At 34.5% G+C, this 17795-nt stretch overlaps 2 protein-coding genes and 1 long non-coding RNA gene across 4 annotated transcripts in view; 1 reads left to right on the forward strand and 2 right to left on the reverse strand.

Moving 5' to 3' along the window:
* LOC119831592 overlaps window positions 1–294 on the reverse strand; it is a 2250-nt gene extending 1956 nt beyond the window's left edge. The window contains exon 1 of the long non-coding RNA XR_005287894.1: window positions 90–294. This is a non-coding gene — a long non-coding RNA (uncharacterized LOC119831592). The remainder of the gene's footprint in view (window positions 1–89) is intronic.
* Window positions 295–3015: 2721 nt separating this feature from the next.
* Window positions 3016–8514, reverse strand: LOC119830519 (CDK5 and ABL1 enzyme substrate 2). 2 transcript variants are annotated; one of them, XM_038353574.1, is made up of 9 exons: window positions 7992–8514; window positions 7814–7920; window positions 7531–7714; window positions 7140–7400; window positions 6560–6595; window positions 5416–5542; window positions 4483–4673; window positions 3971–4178; window positions 3016–3268 (listed from the first exon to the last, which is right to left on the reverse strand). In XM_038353574.1, exons 1-9 carry the CDS (start codon window positions 8477–8479, stop codon window positions 3128–3130), a joined length of 1743 nt encoding a protein of 580 aa, XP_038209502.1. In that variant the 5' UTR covers window positions 8480–8514; the 3' UTR covers window positions 3016–3127. The 2 variants fall into 2 exon arrangements, with proteins under 2 accessions (XP_038209502.1, XP_038209511.1); XM_038353583.1 differs by lacking the exon at window positions 6560–6595.
* A 639-nt stretch (window positions 8515–9153) lies between these two features.
* Window positions 9154–17795, forward strand: part of LOC119840701 (E3 ubiquitin-protein ligase mib1) — a 94857-nt gene continuing 86215 nt past the window's right edge. Inside the window, exons 1-10 of the mRNA XM_038367414.1 lie at window positions 9154–9353; window positions 9466–9661; window positions 10019–10215; window positions 10504–10671; window positions 10829–10936; window positions 11133–11318; window positions 11799–11954; window positions 12472–12616; window positions 13397–13569; window positions 15131–15400. Of these exons, the coding sequence (XP_038223342.1) occupies window positions 9243–9353; window positions 9466–9661; window positions 10019–10215; window positions 10504–10671; window positions 10829–10936; window positions 11133–11318; window positions 11799–11954; window positions 12472–12616; window positions 13397–13569; window positions 15131–15400 (1710 nt within the window). The 5' untranslated portion in view covers window positions 9154–9242. The remainder of the gene's footprint in view (window positions 9354–9465; window positions 9662–10018; window positions 10216–10503; window positions 10672–10828; window positions 10937–11132; window positions 11319–11798; window positions 11955–12471; window positions 12617–13396; window positions 13570–15130; window positions 15401–17795) is intronic.

Consider the following 17795-nt stretch of genomic DNA (forward strand, 5'->3'; position numbering starts at 1 on the left):
TTGTCGGTAACGCTCCGAGTCTATCTTACCCGTGACTACGCGAGCAAAGCCGCGGGCGGAATACTAGTATAATATTAAAATGTAATTACCTTAGAGTCCATTATGTGCTTCGACTGGGATTATAGTGATACAATAAACAATAAGACGTCGATAGCTTTGACGACTGTATTCTCAAACTATAATCCAAATACGATGTAAGTATATTAGTTATTATTTTATTTACTTTACCGAATTAGCGATTACTTAAGAACGGTTAAGTCATACGTTTACTGTACAACTATGCTCATTATGACTGAAGCAAGCATATTGTGCTAATTCCAAATTACCCAGGAATGTAGTATTCAAAACTAGTTTACATGTAACTGTCTGGTACAGTTTTTATGTAATGTTATGAAATTATAGAATTTTAAGTAAAATGCTACAATAGGATTGCGATAAAAATTTAGTACTGAAAGATAATCGATAAATAAATTAAATGATCGAACTCATTATGAAAAAATATTTATTACTTTCACAGCTGATATAAACTCTGGATTAATAACAAGAGAATATTAACATTTAATGTTACGCTATAATGCTACTTCATACAGATTATGTGACTGTGATAACACAATATGCATTATGCATGAGTCTTATTTTCATAAAGTACGTTGGGATAAATATATGAAAATTACATTGTCACAATAAACAAATTGCTCAAGATATGAGAACATGAAATAATATTTATAATCTAAGTTAGATTATAAATCGTCAAGTATTTTAAATGTTTTTTATTTGCACTAAAATGATACGCTATAAATAAGGATAATAGGTTTAGATACAGCTTAGAATAATAGGCCGGTAAAGCCTAGATCGAGACTTTCTACAAGCATTTCGTCAGATGACGGTCATTCGGGGGTTCAACACAGGACCCCCTCACGGTTTATTTAATATTAATTTTTTTTTAAACTCAAATGTTTTTGTATGACCGCGATAAGACAAGCTTTAATTTAATATTAACCATCTAATACCTACATCACATAAACGACTGTCTAAAGAATATCGATCACAGACTTCAATAATTATCCCTTGGACTTTAAATAATGCAAGGTTTTGTGAAATTGTCTTAACAGAAGTAGGGTGGGTAACGGGTATAATACTTGGAACTTGCATTGCTTAATATATCAACTGCTACAATGATTTATTATACAAACAAATAATGGCAAGAAACTTATAAAATAAATAACAATAGGAGTTTATAAATAATAAAAAAACAATGGCTTATCTTCGTCACACTTACTCGTTTCATAGTAGTACATATTTCAATCTTACACAATAAAAGAATCATTTCAAAAATGGAGCGAGCAAGAACCGTTTTTTAGAACGTTGATGTACCTGACATCAGAGTATCAGAGGGAGTTCCCTGATACTCTAGAACCCTTAGCAACCTTTACAAAATTAACAATTCGGTATTAAAACATAACATCTCTCTTCATTAACAAATTTTACGTAGAAAATGCATTTAGCGGGTTGGAATTGGGTATTTTGCATTTGATAAGGAGACCTCGTCGGTGACGATGGGAATGTTTCTTATTCTGTGGCTCGAGATAAGCTATTAACATAAATAAAGTAAGCACATAAAAAAAAAGAGATAAAAAAATTCGACTTTATACCTATTTCTGAAAGCTGACACATTACAGATTATCAATAACCATTAAAATATATATAGTATCATAATATATAATAAATAATTCGTAGTTTGTACTGCATGGTAGATACAATAATTAATACGCATACAAACATGTTGTGCAATTGATCACACTTTTACTAAATATATATATTATTATATATATAATTGTGCATTTCATTTTCAACTAGCTATATCTCTATATGAATTGATGTAGTCTTATTAATATAATTTATCCTAAAAATAGCAAAAAATACATATGACTACAATACCAATAAAATATTAACGTAAGTAAATAAAATCAAAAAAACAACACAAATTTTGACATCAGCACAAATCATACCCAGTTAGCATCACAACAATTTAGATTAGAGATAGAAGCAAAATTAAATCAAACTATTATCAATTAATTTCATAAGACAAAATAAATAAAATCTAACCAATAAAGTATAATAATTTAATACATAAATTTTCTTTGGCCTCGTTTTTAAGCTGAGCTAGATACTAGGTATCTTAGAATAGTATAGTCACTAATTTAAGGTCTACAAACGTACCTCGCGACGTACAGCTAACGACACACTATTTCCCTGTAAAGTCATCAGAAACATTTGATATTAGATATCATGAATAATCCGAAGGGATCCGCGTGCATAATAATCTTTCTTGTTCTCAATAATCTCCATTACGATATTAAATGACGTGTGTTTGATTACACTAATTAAGATGTTGTTAAAAAGTTTGAGAAAAAATTAAGAGGTGAAACTAAAAAGCCTATAAGATAGATAGTGCTAAATTCTGAGTTGGCTACACAATGTCACATTACATTGAAATATTTACATACATTACTGAACATGTAAAATTCATGTTCAATAATAAATGCACTCGGCATACTATCTAACGAAAACATCTATTAGTAAAAACCGTTTTACTTCATCTATTTGATTGATTGCAAATCACATATTTATCACACATCTTTTCGTAATCGAGACAATAGAAGGCGTATCCTTCCGAAACTCCGATCGGTTGTATGTTCGTGGAAATTCACCCCCATTTATATAATAAAAACCCAAGATGCAGTCTCGTACAAACGTAACGCTTGAAAGTGTCGCTTAGCACTCACCAATAATACCTACGAAGTTAGTTATGCTTTATATATATACATAACATTTTCTAAATCCAACCTTACGTGTATTACTTAAAGTTGATTTTACAACGTGTGCGTACGATTGCGCCTAGACGCGAGTGACACGACACTATTTGAAATGAGACATGACATTTCATACTGACGTATATGAAACGTTGACGCTGTCGTACATCTTGGGTTTGTCCATCAGTGCTCGCCCCCTCCCCCCTCCCCTCACCCCTCTATATCCACGCGTTGGCCCGCAAGTTGTCCACGATGCTGGCCCGCCTGCGGTGGTACGTCCGCAGACACGGCTCGAAGGCCAGCCGGCGCCAAGGTCACGAGTCGTGCAGCAGCCGCTGGTAGTGCGGGAACACCTCGTAGGGCGGCACGTGCAGGCCGAACTCGAGCGCCACCAGCACAGCGAACTCGAACTTCATCAGATCCTTCCTGTTCACCCGGAATGTTGTTTCGATTCGCTGCGATGGAAAATTGATTTTTGAAATTGTTTTTATTTCGAATTAATGTTTTTCCACTATTGATAGTATTTATTTAAAAGACTAGGAGCGCCCCGCGGTTTCACCCGCGTAAGTCCGTATACCGTAGGAATATCGGGTTAAAGAGTTGCCTATGTTATTTCTGTTGTCTAGCTGTCTTCGTACTAAATTTCATTGCAATCGGTTTAGTAGTTTTTGCGCGAAAGAGCAGCAAACACACACACACATACTTACAAACTTTCGCATTTATAATATTAGTAGGATAGGATAGCAGGAAGTAGGATAATTATAATTAAAATTAAATGAAGAATTAATAATTAATCATTAAAGTAGGAAGTAGGATAACTCATAATATGTAGGTACTATCTTTAAGTACTTCTTTGATTAAACAGATTATTAGAAATGGCAACTTAATTACAAAAAACTTAACTACTATTTTTTAATTGACGTTTAAAAGTTATGAGCGAACTCAACACATCTCACTAAATTACTATATCACAGTCTTCCGCTGCGTCTATGAACTCCAAAACTACTGCGCCAATTTTCAATTTTCATCTTGCTTCCACCCATAGATAGTTTAGTTCCTTTGAGAATTTTTTTAGTATATAATTTGTAAGAGTTTTCGACTACGAGGCAAAGCTACGGAAGGCAACGTAATTCTTTATAAATATAACGTAATCTTACCTCTATCAGCGCTTTGAGCATTTCCCCTTTAACGTCATTGAGTTTGGCCGACAATAACAAACAGGCGCCAGCGCACAATTTTCTATTGTCCTTATTTATAAGGTTTGCTAAGATCAACTTTTCGAAATAAACATACGCTTGGGCGACGGAAAGTAAATCGATTCCGCCGCTATCATGTTTCGCTATCTTTCTCATCTCTTTCTTGATGCTGCGAAGTAAACACACGGTAAACATAAAATTAGCTTGCAATTACGGATATTTTCAAAATCTACATATCTCATAGTTCTAGTATAGTAACTAGTAAAAATTGTTTTTGAGATGAAGTTTATTTGGATTGGAATAAGGTAGATCTATGTTTAAAAAAAGCAATATATTTCAAGTTATTTATCGCTTGTCCTAGGGATTTCTTTGGTTGGATAAACATATTACTTTTAATAACTCAATGGCAAAAATATTCTGATTTTCATATTGAGATTTTTTTTACACATGAAAGTTCACAACGTCATAAATACCTCCTTAATTTGCTAAGAGTTAGCTTGATGTGCGGGAATTTCTCCCTGAATTTGTCGTTTAGCTCTTTCTTCAAATCCTGAGGTCTGACGTAATCAATTATTGACGTCATATACGAGGTGAACGTGAGCAGAGTCCTGTGCTTCCCCGCTATTAATTCAGGATCGTCAAGCACATTCGGACAATAATGCACCTGTAAAAAAAAGTAAATATTTCTATTTAAGTTTTTATTATTTACTAATGAATATCTATGTCTTTTCTACGTAAAGGGACATTGACGTCTCTGGAGGGAAGGCACCACTCCAACTCCTATAATGACCAAATGACAACAATTCGTCATCAAACACATAAGAAATCACGTCAAGTGGTTGATAATCCACCGAGTTAACGAATAACAAAGCAATAGAAATATACAGTCGAATTGAGAACTAAACCATCGTTTTTAGGACGTCGGTTACCTCTATTTGTTCAGTGTATATTATGCCAGTTACACTTAAATAATAACACACGTCACTGGACAAGAATACATACATTCTTGGATACATACAATAGTTGGACTGGACAAATGCAAACCGGTTATAATTATAACAGACTTAATTAAAAAATAATAATATAATTGATATATCAATTATAATATATCAATAAAAAAACAACGAAATTTAACGGGGATATATTTTGCAGAAAAATCTGAATTTCATATTCACGAGACAAAGTATTATATATGACATGTATATCAGTAAAAACTAACTGAATGGAAACAACTGATACCTAGTACTTTTAAAAAGAGAATTCTTTGATCTTATATTTTTAACAAACAATTAAATATTCAATTGACTATTTTACTCAAAACTATATTTTTTCTATATTATGATATACATAATACGTACAGAAGAAATTTTCATTTCTTCTGTACGTATTATGTATATATATTTTACCTTTGCACTTCCATATTTTTGTGCTAAAAGTGCCTCTTCTTCCCAATCGAACGTTTTGTTTTCAATCGATGAATGTGGAGGAGATGACGCTATTGTGCTTCTCTGAGCTGATTCATATGAGAAGCACCTAAAACCATATAATATAGAATTACATTACAAGTATAAAAAATGTTAGCAAAAGAATATTGCGATAAATTTTCGCAGTGCCCCCCTTATATACAAGCGCTATTTCTAATCAATACGAAAAGTACATGCAAAAAAAGCACTTAAAATTACTCAAGCTGAAGAAAGGGGTAAAAACAAAGGAATGAACCAGTTAAAATGCATGCAAATAACCTTGCCACCAAGAGGAAGAACGAAAAAAATTGAGTGGAGATTTTAAACCACTGGAGTTTCATACATTGTCGATAAATATTGCCCAGTATTGTGAAATAGGATTTAGGTTTTTGTTATCTATTAAAAATATTCTTCTGGTGTGCATAGCCTGCGCATTGCGTCATATTGCAGTTCATTATAAAATTAAAATTAGGAAAAAGTGCTTTAATTAGTACCTATCTTACAGTCCTCTTAATAGTACATTAAAAATGACATAAATTTTAATTTAATTTTTGTTCTGCTTGCCATTACAGTTTATATTTTAGGTTCAGCCAGTTTTAACTAGAAATTCTATTAATATGAAGTATAACGTACGTAAGTGACGTTTAAATCAAATAAAATAAAAATTGCCTTAAAATAATAAGGAGTTTGGTTTGATTACAACTAATGATCAGTTCTTTATACATTTAAAAATTAATAGATACTGTGTAACTATGGACGGATCATAAGAACTTTCCGCCCGCGGCTTCGCAAGTCGCGAGTTTTACCCGTCGTTCCGCTTCCATGGGTTTTCTAGGATAAATACTTTGTACAAAATTTTATCTAAATCGGTTCATTGGTTTAGGCATAAAGAGACAGACAGAGTTGGTCAACAGCAACAAATGAGAAGATTATTTATCTTAATTGTGAAATAAATAATAAAATATAACTACATTATTCTATACTTTGTAATATAATATTTTTAGTTATTATTCTACATTAGTATTTACCCTAACTACCCATATTAAAATGAAAAGTGTGAATATTAGCATAATTTATTTGTCTTTACCATTTTTTATCCTTGTGCCTCGTCAATAACTTAGTCCTGAAATTTAAATTTGATAGAAATGATATGAGGTGAAATGTGACAACATAGATACAATCGACAAACAAATCAGATGTTCCAAAGTAAAACATAAAAATATGAAGAATAATATGCTATAGTCTCTACTGATTGGTAAATAGTACTGAACAATATACACACACATTTAATAATTAATGATACTTAACATATACAGTACTATAATAACAATTTAGTAAAGAATACAATAAAAATGCAGTTCATATGTTCCATAAATTAAATATAAATGCATTACACTATCTTAAAAAATATTTGTAAATTGTTTTTCAAAAGCATTAACATTTTCTTTTTTGTTCCATTAAATATATCTTATTCGATAATTATGTCAGTAGTTGATATATGGCAATTATTCAAGACAGTAGAATGTATTTTCTATACAACCACATGTAAATGAGACCATGAAAATGAAAACATTATGCATGAATGTGAAAAAAGATATGCCTGAAATCAAAATGTAAACATTGACATATAGCATGCCCAATAATTTGGCAAATAAATTCAGTTTTACCTTGCTATTACATGAGGATGCCGGTTGAGCACTTTCCATGAGGCCTTGTCGGTAAAATCAGCTTCATACATTTTCCTATACTGTTCTCTTGTGCATATTCTTGATGGTACTAAGAGTTTAGAATAGGATATATCTTGTCCGTGTTCCTCACGTTCTAAGCCTAGCAAGTCAAAGGGATCCACACCATTATCAGTTATTGCAGAAAGTGGTCTTGGGCCAGATGTATTTCTTCGTCTGACTCCATCTTTCCTCAAATCCGATCTGTTATAAAGATAATCAAATAGTTATTGAATCATCCATGGTTCAAATTACGACACACATATTTTATAGCTATATTTAATATAAATTGGTTAATCGTTAATAACAGGTTGATCAATATAATAAAACATACCTTGCACATCTCGAAGTTTTTGAATAAGGTATTGTACTAAATATAGCACATGGTACTCCTTGTGATGGTGTAAAAGCAAGTCTTTCATCTTTGAATGATACTCCCTTAGTGGCCCGAAATAGTTTGAACTCCTTGGTGTAAGTTTGTTTTTCTGGAATACAAGTGCTACTGGTTCTTAGGCGACCTAAAATAATGAACAATAATAATCAAAATATTATTGTAAATTATTTTGATTTGTGATAGGATTTTAAACGATTATAAATATCACAATGTATATAAATACCAAAATTTAAACTTTCTGCACTGCTTTTCTCTTCTTGTGTACAGGTTTTCCTGATGCGGAGTGATGGGTGCCTATCCTTATACAACTCAGCATTTCCAGAAGAACACCTTTAAATTAAAGATTATTTATTAGATATATCACTATAATTAAGGCCTTTTCACTCAATAACATCACATACCTTTCTCTAAATGAATTATTACAAGCATTCTTTATGGGGGTCATGTGTGCAAACTCTGAATCTGAATTCAATGAATGGTTGTCACTTCCCATTCTATGAACAGGGCTGCATTGCGGCAATTTGGTTCCACTGCGGATTTTGTGGCGTGTAACATCCTTTTCATTATGATTCGCAACATTCTTTGCCTTAGAAGCAGAATCACATTTGTCAGTTTTAGATGATTTGTCTAAAATCTGGCAGAGCTCTGTATCTTTAAATGAGCCATCTAAAGAAATATTAGAAAGAAAAGTAACAGCAGCTAATCGTCTTCTAGCTTTTTCATACTTATTTCTGTTATGCGACATTTTTAATTCAGCTATGAGTTTGAAGAACGGATTTAAATCATAGAATAAACTATTTTTAATTAATAATTGCGAAATATAACAATCACAGAATTGTAAACTGATTACGGAAACTCGAAGGTCGCAACCAAAAATCAAAATTAACATTGGATATTTCGAAATGCCAAAATCAGATGTCTAATATCAAAAGTCAGTCAGACAATACAAAGTCAAAATACCCATAGGTATAGTATATATATGAAACCAGAGATTAAGATTTAGTTATCTCTATGAACTAGTTAATGTACCTTCCACAGTTCTATAAATGATGGTACCTATTTCACAGAATATTAACAGAAAATCCGAGGAACAGAATAGACCGAGAGAGAGACTAGTATCATAATCATAATAATTCATGCATAATGTTTTTCAAAATCTTTTGCATTAAATATAATGACATTTATACATTGTACGAATGTTTGAATACCTCAATTAGTGAGTGACCCGGTTGATACTAGGTACTATTTGTTTCCTTCGATAATAGTTCTACATAAATTGGGGACTCCGCGTAAGTCCAGTGTATGCGGGAGAATAAGCAATATGCGCCTATGGGCGTACGATTGATTGTAATATGTGCCAGGATTGAAAAAATGGCAAATATCATATTATACTTTTCGTAAACTTGCGAATGTGATTTACCCGCATGGTATCTAATAGGTAGTTATCTATTTATTTGACGCAGCATATATTTCTAAACTATATTTTTAATCTTTATATATGAAATTGAAATGTCAACTGTCAGTTCTAAAGTCAAATTGAAACGTCAGTTTTAGTTTACAAATGCCAATGCTAATTCTCGATATTGTGTATAGGATTAAGTTTGCTTTAATGTTGTTTGCCTAAATATTGTCATATTAATAATTTCCTGAAAATGGAATCAAATGTGGCAGGATCTACAACATCCTCAAGAGCGACAAGATTTATGATGGAAGGTGTAGGAGCTCGTGTAATACGAGGTCCTGATTGGAAATGGGGCAAACAGGTAGGCAATATATATCTTACTGGCTTTTTTTATATATAATTTATACATATTTTTAAATTATGTTGTGAATATTTTGATCTGAATATTTCCTATAAAATGGTATTATTTTTAGGATGGAGGAGAAGGACACGTAGGCACGGTACGAAATTTTGAATCTCCGGAAGAAGTTGTAGTAGTTTGGGACAATGGGACTGCTGCAAATTATCGATGTTCAGGAGCATATGACTTACGTATTTTGGACAGTGCTCCCACAGGGGTAAAACACGACGGTACCATGTGTGATACATGTCGCCAACAACCTATATTTGGTAAATGTTTATTTTTATTTTAAATTACATTTTCTCCTATACTAAAATATTTAACCTTGTCATTTTGCAGTGTTTGAATTGTTGTGTGATATATTTTCAATTTATACATTTGAATTTTTATTTTGGTATGAACATAATGTCTATGTATTTTGTGATACAGCTAAAACCCGTTTTTCATTAGAACTTGAATTTCCCATTTAGAACTATGTAGGTGTAATTAGGGAAACATGTCCTAATAAAATTTGTTTTCATTGTATCATATACAAGTACTTTCTCAATAGATAAAGTATATGTATATTATTTGGGTGCTATGTATTGTCCTAAATTTTTTTAACATTTGACATTTAACTGTTCTAGGCATTCGCTGGAAATGTGCAGAGTGTAGTAATTATGATTTATGCTCAGTCTGTTACCATGGCGATAAGCACAATTTAAGGCATAGATTCTACCGTATAAGTGCACCCGGTACAGAAAGGTGCCTAGTTGAACCTAGGAGAAAAAGTAAAAAACAAGCTGTTAGAGGCATATTTCCTGGAGCTAGAGTTGTTAGAGGGGTGAGAATTTTTATCTTTTTAATATTAGTGTTTATTGACAAAATTATGACCGTAGGACATATGTATGTATGATGACACCTATAACCTGTAGCACTCAGGGATCATGTATATTATGGCCAATGGTGAAATAATCTTTGAAACTGGTTAAGTAATTCTTGGGATTCAAATAAACAAACTCTTCAGTTTTATTTTATTTATATAGACTGATATTAATAAGAATTTAACAATATCAGTCTATTTAACTGTGTATTACTGAACTGACGTTAAATGGTTATGTATTTGAAAAAGGTTGACTGGCAATGGGAAGATCAGGATGGTGGAAATGGCAGACGAGGAAAAGTGAATGAGGTACAAGACTGGTCTGCAGCCAGCCCTCGCTCAGCTGCTTATGTAATCTGGGATAATGGAGCTAAGAATCTTTATAGAGTTGGATTTGAAGGAATGGCAGATTTAAAAGTATGTATACACATTACTATGTAATCATACCTGAAAGTTAAATTAATTAAATTCAATACTGAGCAATATGTGTCTTGTTTTACTATGAGATGTTTTCTTAAAAATGCTTCTTTTGTTTCAAGCAATATTATTCGATGTCTGGTGTTTTTATTTATAGGTAGTAAATGATGTAAAAGGTCAAAATGTATACAAAGAGCATCTGCCTCTATTGGGTGAGTTGGGACCTGGCAGCACTGGGCCTCATGGCTTGCAAATAGGAGATCAAGTAAGTTTCCTTGATAATATCTCCTAAGTAATAGCTTTAGCAAAAAGACCCCAGTACTTGAATAGCTATTAAATAAAAATTTAAATATTTGTTAAAATATGCACCAGTAAACATATGTTAATGTAAATTTATTTACATTTGAAATTAAATACCAATTCAAAAATATCCGATAAACCAAATATTTCTCTTATTATAGGTAAACATAAATCTGGACTTGGAGATTGTTCAGTCCCTTCAGCTTGGCCACGGAGGTTGGATAGACGCAATGTTTGAATGTCTAAGCACAACTGGCACAGTTGTGGGTATTGATGAGGATCATGACATTGTTGTGACTTATCCTAGTGGCCATCGGTGGACATTCAACCCCGCTGTCTTAACTAAGGTAACTTTCTTCCTTCCTTTTTAATATTTTTGTTTTATAATATAAGTAAGAGAATGGATATATATATTTCCTCTTATATAAAATAAATGAATATAAAAATTAATATCCTTAAATTTGTTGCTGGTGTACATTTGTTTGTCTCAAATGAATTATTTACAAACAATTGAATCAAGTGCCCTGCAAAATAAAGAAAAGCTGTTAATAATGGTATATTTTTTTTTTAACCTTTATATAACAATCTTTAATTAAAGGGTTTTTTTCTCATAGATCATTGCCTACTTCTTATAATAATTTTTAAGCAACTTTCTGATTCATCAAATATATCAATATTTTTTCAGTAAACATTATGTTGTAACAACAGCCTTATAATTAAAATTTTTACTCCGTCAATAGAACCTATGTAGCATGGTCGTAATTAGCTTTTGAAAATTTCATAAATCTTAAAAAAATATATGTTACATAAATTAAAAACGTAAACAGGTGTGCAGCGCAAATATGAGCGCCTCTACGTCCGGCGGCGGTAGTTCTAGTGGTAGCGTATTTGCAGTGGGTGATATTGTACAAGTCTGTTCTGATAAGGAACGGGTGAAAGCACTGCAACGAGGGCATGGAGAATGGGCCGAGACTATGGCACCTGTGAGTAGTCTTCGGTTTTATTAATTGTTCAATGGTTTTTCTTATATCATTACTTACTGAATAACTGATTAGGTCTAACCTAGGCAACATGATCAACAGAATCTTACACAAATTCTATATCAGTAGCTTTTTAAATCAATTATAAATAAATAGGGTGCGTTTCATTTATGTGTAAATCATTGTATTCCACACCATTCTATTGATTAATAACATATATTATTTTACATATAACAATGTTTAGTTTTTTTATAGAAATAAAATATAAAATATAAGCTGCCTTCTTGTAGCAGTGGCTTATACATGAGCATAGAAATTCGCGGTGGGGACTAATGAAAAGTTTTTGTCTGGCAGGACACAAAACTATATATATAATACAGATACTTGTCCCTCAATGCCCAAATGTGAAAATCTATCTGAAGAATAGATGTATATGGCTTAGTGGAAATAAATATTCTTTAATCAAATACAGAATTGAATATCATTTGAATTGCATCAAAGTGTCGATAATTCTTTACAGACCCTTGGAAAAATAGGTCGCGTACAGCAGATTTATCATGACAACGACCTTAAAGTGGAAGTTTGTAATATGACCTGGACTTACAACCCGAATGCAGTTACTAAACTGGTTTCATCTGATGGCAGCCTTCCATATTACTCTCCTGGTGAGTTGAAATAAATATACATAGTATAAGAGCTTGAATTTGATATGAATTATATTCGAAGGAAAAACTACTTTTAACATTTATAAGTAGGAATATGTATTTGTACATTACATATTTTTAGTTTGTTATTGTTTGTTCCTCGATAACTCCACAGGTTTTCAACCGATACAAAATCAATCACGTCAGATTGATATAGTCAGTATATTTAATTTTTAGTTTATCTATAGGTTTTAGTTTATCTATAGTATATCTATAGGTTGTGATGGTTCTTAATCATCTCAATAGATGGCTTGGGGTGCCCCTTAGGCACATGAAACCGAAAGAGTAGAAGAAATTCGATTACTGTGGATCGGCGGGATCACGGGTGGCCGAGAGGCTAGGCGTTGCTACGGTTAGGCAAGAAACGCAGGTTCGAATCCTGCCTCGTGATCAAATTTTTTCTATTCTTTCAAAGTTTCTTATTCAGTATTTTATTTCCGCTGAACATACGAACACTACAGAAGCGCGGTCACGGGGACTCTGTATCCCGTTGGCCACCGTTTAATTTCCAAATCACTACATAGTATAAAGCAATGTCGCTTCCCGCTATCTGTGCCTACGTATGTACGTATGTATGCTTAGACCTTTAAAACTACACAACGGATTTTAATGAAAGTGTTTTTTTTAATAGATAGAGTGATTCAAGAGAACGCTTTATATTTAACATCTATTAAAGTGCGAAACCGCGGGCAAAAGCTAGTAATATCATTACATGCGTCTTGCACGCGTCCACATGTACAGGCGAGCGCCTGTCCGTGCTGCTGAAGCGGCTGTTCGAGTCGCACGGCAGCGCGAACGAGGAGCTGGTGAAGGCGGCGGCGAACGGCGACGCGGCGCGCTGCGCGGACATACTGGCGCGCGCCGACGCGCAGGCGGACGTCAACGGCGTGTACGCGGGCCACACCGCGCTGCAGGTACACTGCGATACTCTTTGGGAGGAATTGCTATGTTTGTAGGGCGGACATTGAATTACATAACGCGTTTTTGAGTGCTTTGTGACAATTTTATATATGCTGACTGTTCGGAATAGACAAAATAAAATTACTAATAATTTGAGGGTAGCGAGTGACGCGTTATATTCATACGGCCGTATGGAGCGTGGTAGTCGTTGTCGAGTCGTAGTAGGCGTGAAGTCGTAAAAAGACGTCTGTCGCCTCTCATGTATTCACGCGCGGATCGCGCGCTAATTTACTTTATATTCAAAAGCACTTCACGGGAAGTTTCCGTTGCTTTTAATTTTTGTATATGCTATCCTAGTATCCTACTATCCAAGTAGGATAGTTACTATCCCACTTACTATCCCACTTCCTATTATATCTAATATATAAAATTCTCGTGTCACAGTTTTCGTTGCCATACTCCTCCGAAACGGCTTGACCGATTTTGATGAATTTTTTGTGTTTATCCGGTATCTATGAGAATCGGCCAACATCTATTTTTCATACTCCTAAATGATAAGAGTAAGGCAGAACAGTTTGCCGGGTCAGCTAGTAATATTTATAAATGCGAAAGCTTGTAAGGATGTGTGTGTGCGTTTGTTGCTCTTTCACGCAAAATCTACTGAACGGATAGCAATGAAATTTGGTACGTAGATAGCTTGACAACTGAAATAACATATAGGCAACATTTTATCCCGATATTCCTCCGGGATACGGACTTACGCGGGAGAAACCGCGGGGCGCAGCTAGTTATCTAATAATCATAGCGCCCCGTTTGTGTATCGCGAGATTCGATGCGTTTTAAATCTACAATGGCGACAAAGTGTGCCTCGCTGCATTGAAGTGGTGACGTACTTAGTTAATTTAATATTTATTTTATCAGAGCAGGTTTTGAATTTAATTGAAAACATTTAATTGAAAAAACAAATTCCGAACGAACAGTATTGAACAAATAACTACAGTCCACAGTGCATATCTTTACTTCTATACCAATATTATCAAGAGGAAAAATGTGTTTTTGTATGCATGTCCGATAAATAAAAAAAAAAATCAGTTTTTATTTCAATAGAAAGCTTCATATTCACCGAGTGACGTAGGGAACTAGCGCAATCTTAATATCTATAAATAACGTGTCACGTTGTGATGATGATGATGATGAACTCCTGATCTACTCAGCCGATTTAAAACGTTTGCACACCATGTGCAGTCTGATCTAACTTAAAAGATAGAATAGTTCTAGTTGGGCAGAGCCGGGGCGTGTACATATGTGGAACTAATATACATATAGGAGGAGACCGGAGACCCATGTCTTATTCCCCACCCTTCCCAGTCCTCTCGTTAATCCTTTCTTAATCCCTTTCCAATTTAAAGTGGGCAATCCATTTGTAGAGGCGTAAGGTCTGCAATTGGCGTTACGCCTCTCCAAATGTTTATTGGTATATATGTGGTAGCGCTTACCACCAGGCGATCGACCAGCTCCATTGCCGAAGATGACATAAAAAAAGCAAAATACCGGAGTAAGCGTGTTCGTCGGCAGGCGGCCGCGCAGAACGGGCACGTGGACGTGATCCAGCGGCTGGTGGAGGCGGGCGCGGAGGCGGACGCGGAGGACCGCGACGGCGACCGCGCGGTGCACCACGCGGCGTTCGGCGACGAGCCGGGCGCCCTGCGCGCGCTGGCGGCCGCCGGCGCCGACCTCAACGCGCGCAACCGCCGCCGCCAGACGCCGCTGCACATCGCCGTCAACAAGGGCCACCTGGGCGTCGTGCGCACGCTGCTGCAGCTCGCCGTGCACCCCAGCCTGCAGGTGAGCGGTGAGACGCCTGTGCTCCTAGCTGTATGTATATAGCGAAGCTTACCACCAAACTTTAACTTATATCATAAAGTTTGTTTGTTTGGCTCAGGAAATACTGGTCTGATCTGAAAGTTTTTTTCAGGGTTAGATAGCCATTCCATTTCTTGAGGACGACTTTAGGCTATATATCAGGTACTACGTGGGCAAAACCGCGAGGCACAGCTAGTCTATATATATAAAAGAAAGTCGCGTTAGTTACACTATTTTGAAACTCAAGAATGGCTGGACCGATTATGTTTAAATTGATCCGTTGATATGGATCCGAGAAAGAACATAGGGTAGTTTTTATCCCGGGTGGTTAAAAAAAATAAGAATGTGAAAGATATCGAGAAACGTTCGTTATTAATTATCCGATATGTTCGATTGACGCCCACGCGGATTGGCCGCCGGTGCTAGTTTTCATTTTAGTCATTTTAATTTTTGTCATTACGCAAATAGCAGACTTTTAGGTATCTGTAAATGATCCATAATTAATGTTATAGACAGGAAATATTTGATAGTTTTTTACGATTAAACTCAAAAACTAATAGATGGTATAAAGCTTTCACCATTTTCGAATGTTAAAAACGGTATATTTAACTTTATTAACTTATCTTAGTCTTTGCCGGTTCAATTAGCAAATTGAATCTAAATTTTAAAAACTCCCGGCCCCATTGTATGTTGTCGGCTATCTTGAATTTATAATTTGACATGTTTAGACAATATTTCAATGGACAATTGTTTTCATTTGATACCCATATTGAAGGGATTGTGAAAAAATATTTAATCCAACATTTCGTGTCTGTGTTTTATAAAACATAGGTAAAAACCGCCACAAGGAAATGGGATCAATCATTAAATGAAAAAAAAGCATCGAAATCGGTTTATTTGTATCGAAGCTCCGATACCACAAACACACGCGTTATACTTATAACAATCTTCTCTGTTTGCGTTTGGGTGAAACCAATGAAATGATATGAACGTCACAGCACTGTAATTATTCGATTTATGTAAAGAATCAAATACGCAATGGAGATAATAAAAGGAGGCGGTAAAAATTCCACGAACAATTTTATTAAAAGTTCAAAAACTCTGGGCTTTCACGCATAACCGCCGCTAGCAGACCTCGCAGTTCATCGCTGCGTCAGCTGGTTTCTATGTTCGAGATACAAATAACTTAAAATAAAAAAATGGTTGCCTGTAAAGTCGGTTTTACGGGCGAAGATTTTACGTGACAACGTCTTTTTCTTGGTAGAATATTTATTAATATGAATATTATTAAATTGCACAATAGGAACAAGGAATTGAATGAAAATAAGAATTGCACAAATTTTAACTATAGAAAATATATTTTGTTTACTAAAAAGACAGAGACAGAGACACAAACACGCAAGACAAAATGCGCCTAATTCTCTAGTGCTGCGCGCGCGGCGGACCGATCATAGTTCGGTGACTCATCGTAACGTTACCGGGCGTTACACTTTTTCATGAGTGACTCCGAGCCGCAACCTAATTTAAGACGTTGTCACGTCAAAAACGCGACGAATTGTCTTTTTAAAATTTTAACTGACGACGTATCGTAAAATTACTTTCTCTTACAACTTGGAGTCTCATCTATTCGACATTACACCGTTTATTTGTCAAAGCAATTATATTTTTCATTGTTTTGTTTGTGGATAATTAAACAGAGAAACGCATCTGTTACTCGTAGTTTTGAAGAGTGTAACGAAAAAGACAAGCTGAAGACAGTATTAATATTAACAGAATGTTATTATGTGCAGCAAATAAATTATAGTATTTTTAAGATTCCGCACCCGAATAGTAGAAACGGGACCTTATTGCTGCAACTTCTGTCTGTCACCAGACTGTATCTCAGGAACCGTGAAAGTTGCCGCTTAAACAACAAATAATAAAAAATAAGTGAGATTAACACACGATTGTGACAGTTGATACCATTGTTTTTGCAGTTGCTCTTTAGTTTTTTTACAGAACTCTTAATGTTGTGAGACCGCGTGTAGCGAATGCGAAAGTAACTATGTCTCTCTGACTCTTTTTCACGTCTGAACCACTGAACCTTTCGGGATGAAATTTCATACAAATATAGCTTGAGACCCGATAAAGGATATTTATATAAGAGTAGTTTTCATCCGGAAAATTCCATGCGAACGGAAACGCAGGGAAAATCCCAGAACTGTCCTTTTTCCTTTGACTAGCCAAGTCAAGCTAAAATCTAGTAATATTGTAAAAAAATCGATTATTAAAAAGTAATATAGTATAATTTATCATCGTTATTAGGAATAACGCTTATATAAATTGCTCAATGACAAAAATATCACACGAGCAGATATTTATATTACATCCCCTATTT

This window comes from Zerene cesonia, chromosome 1 (genome assembly GCF_012273895.1).
Source record: "Zerene cesonia ecotype Mississippi chromosome 1, Zerene_cesonia_1.1, whole genome shotgun sequence".
NCBI classification, from domain to species: domain Eukaryota; kingdom Metazoa; phylum Arthropoda; class Insecta; order Lepidoptera; family Pieridae; genus Zerene; species Zerene cesonia.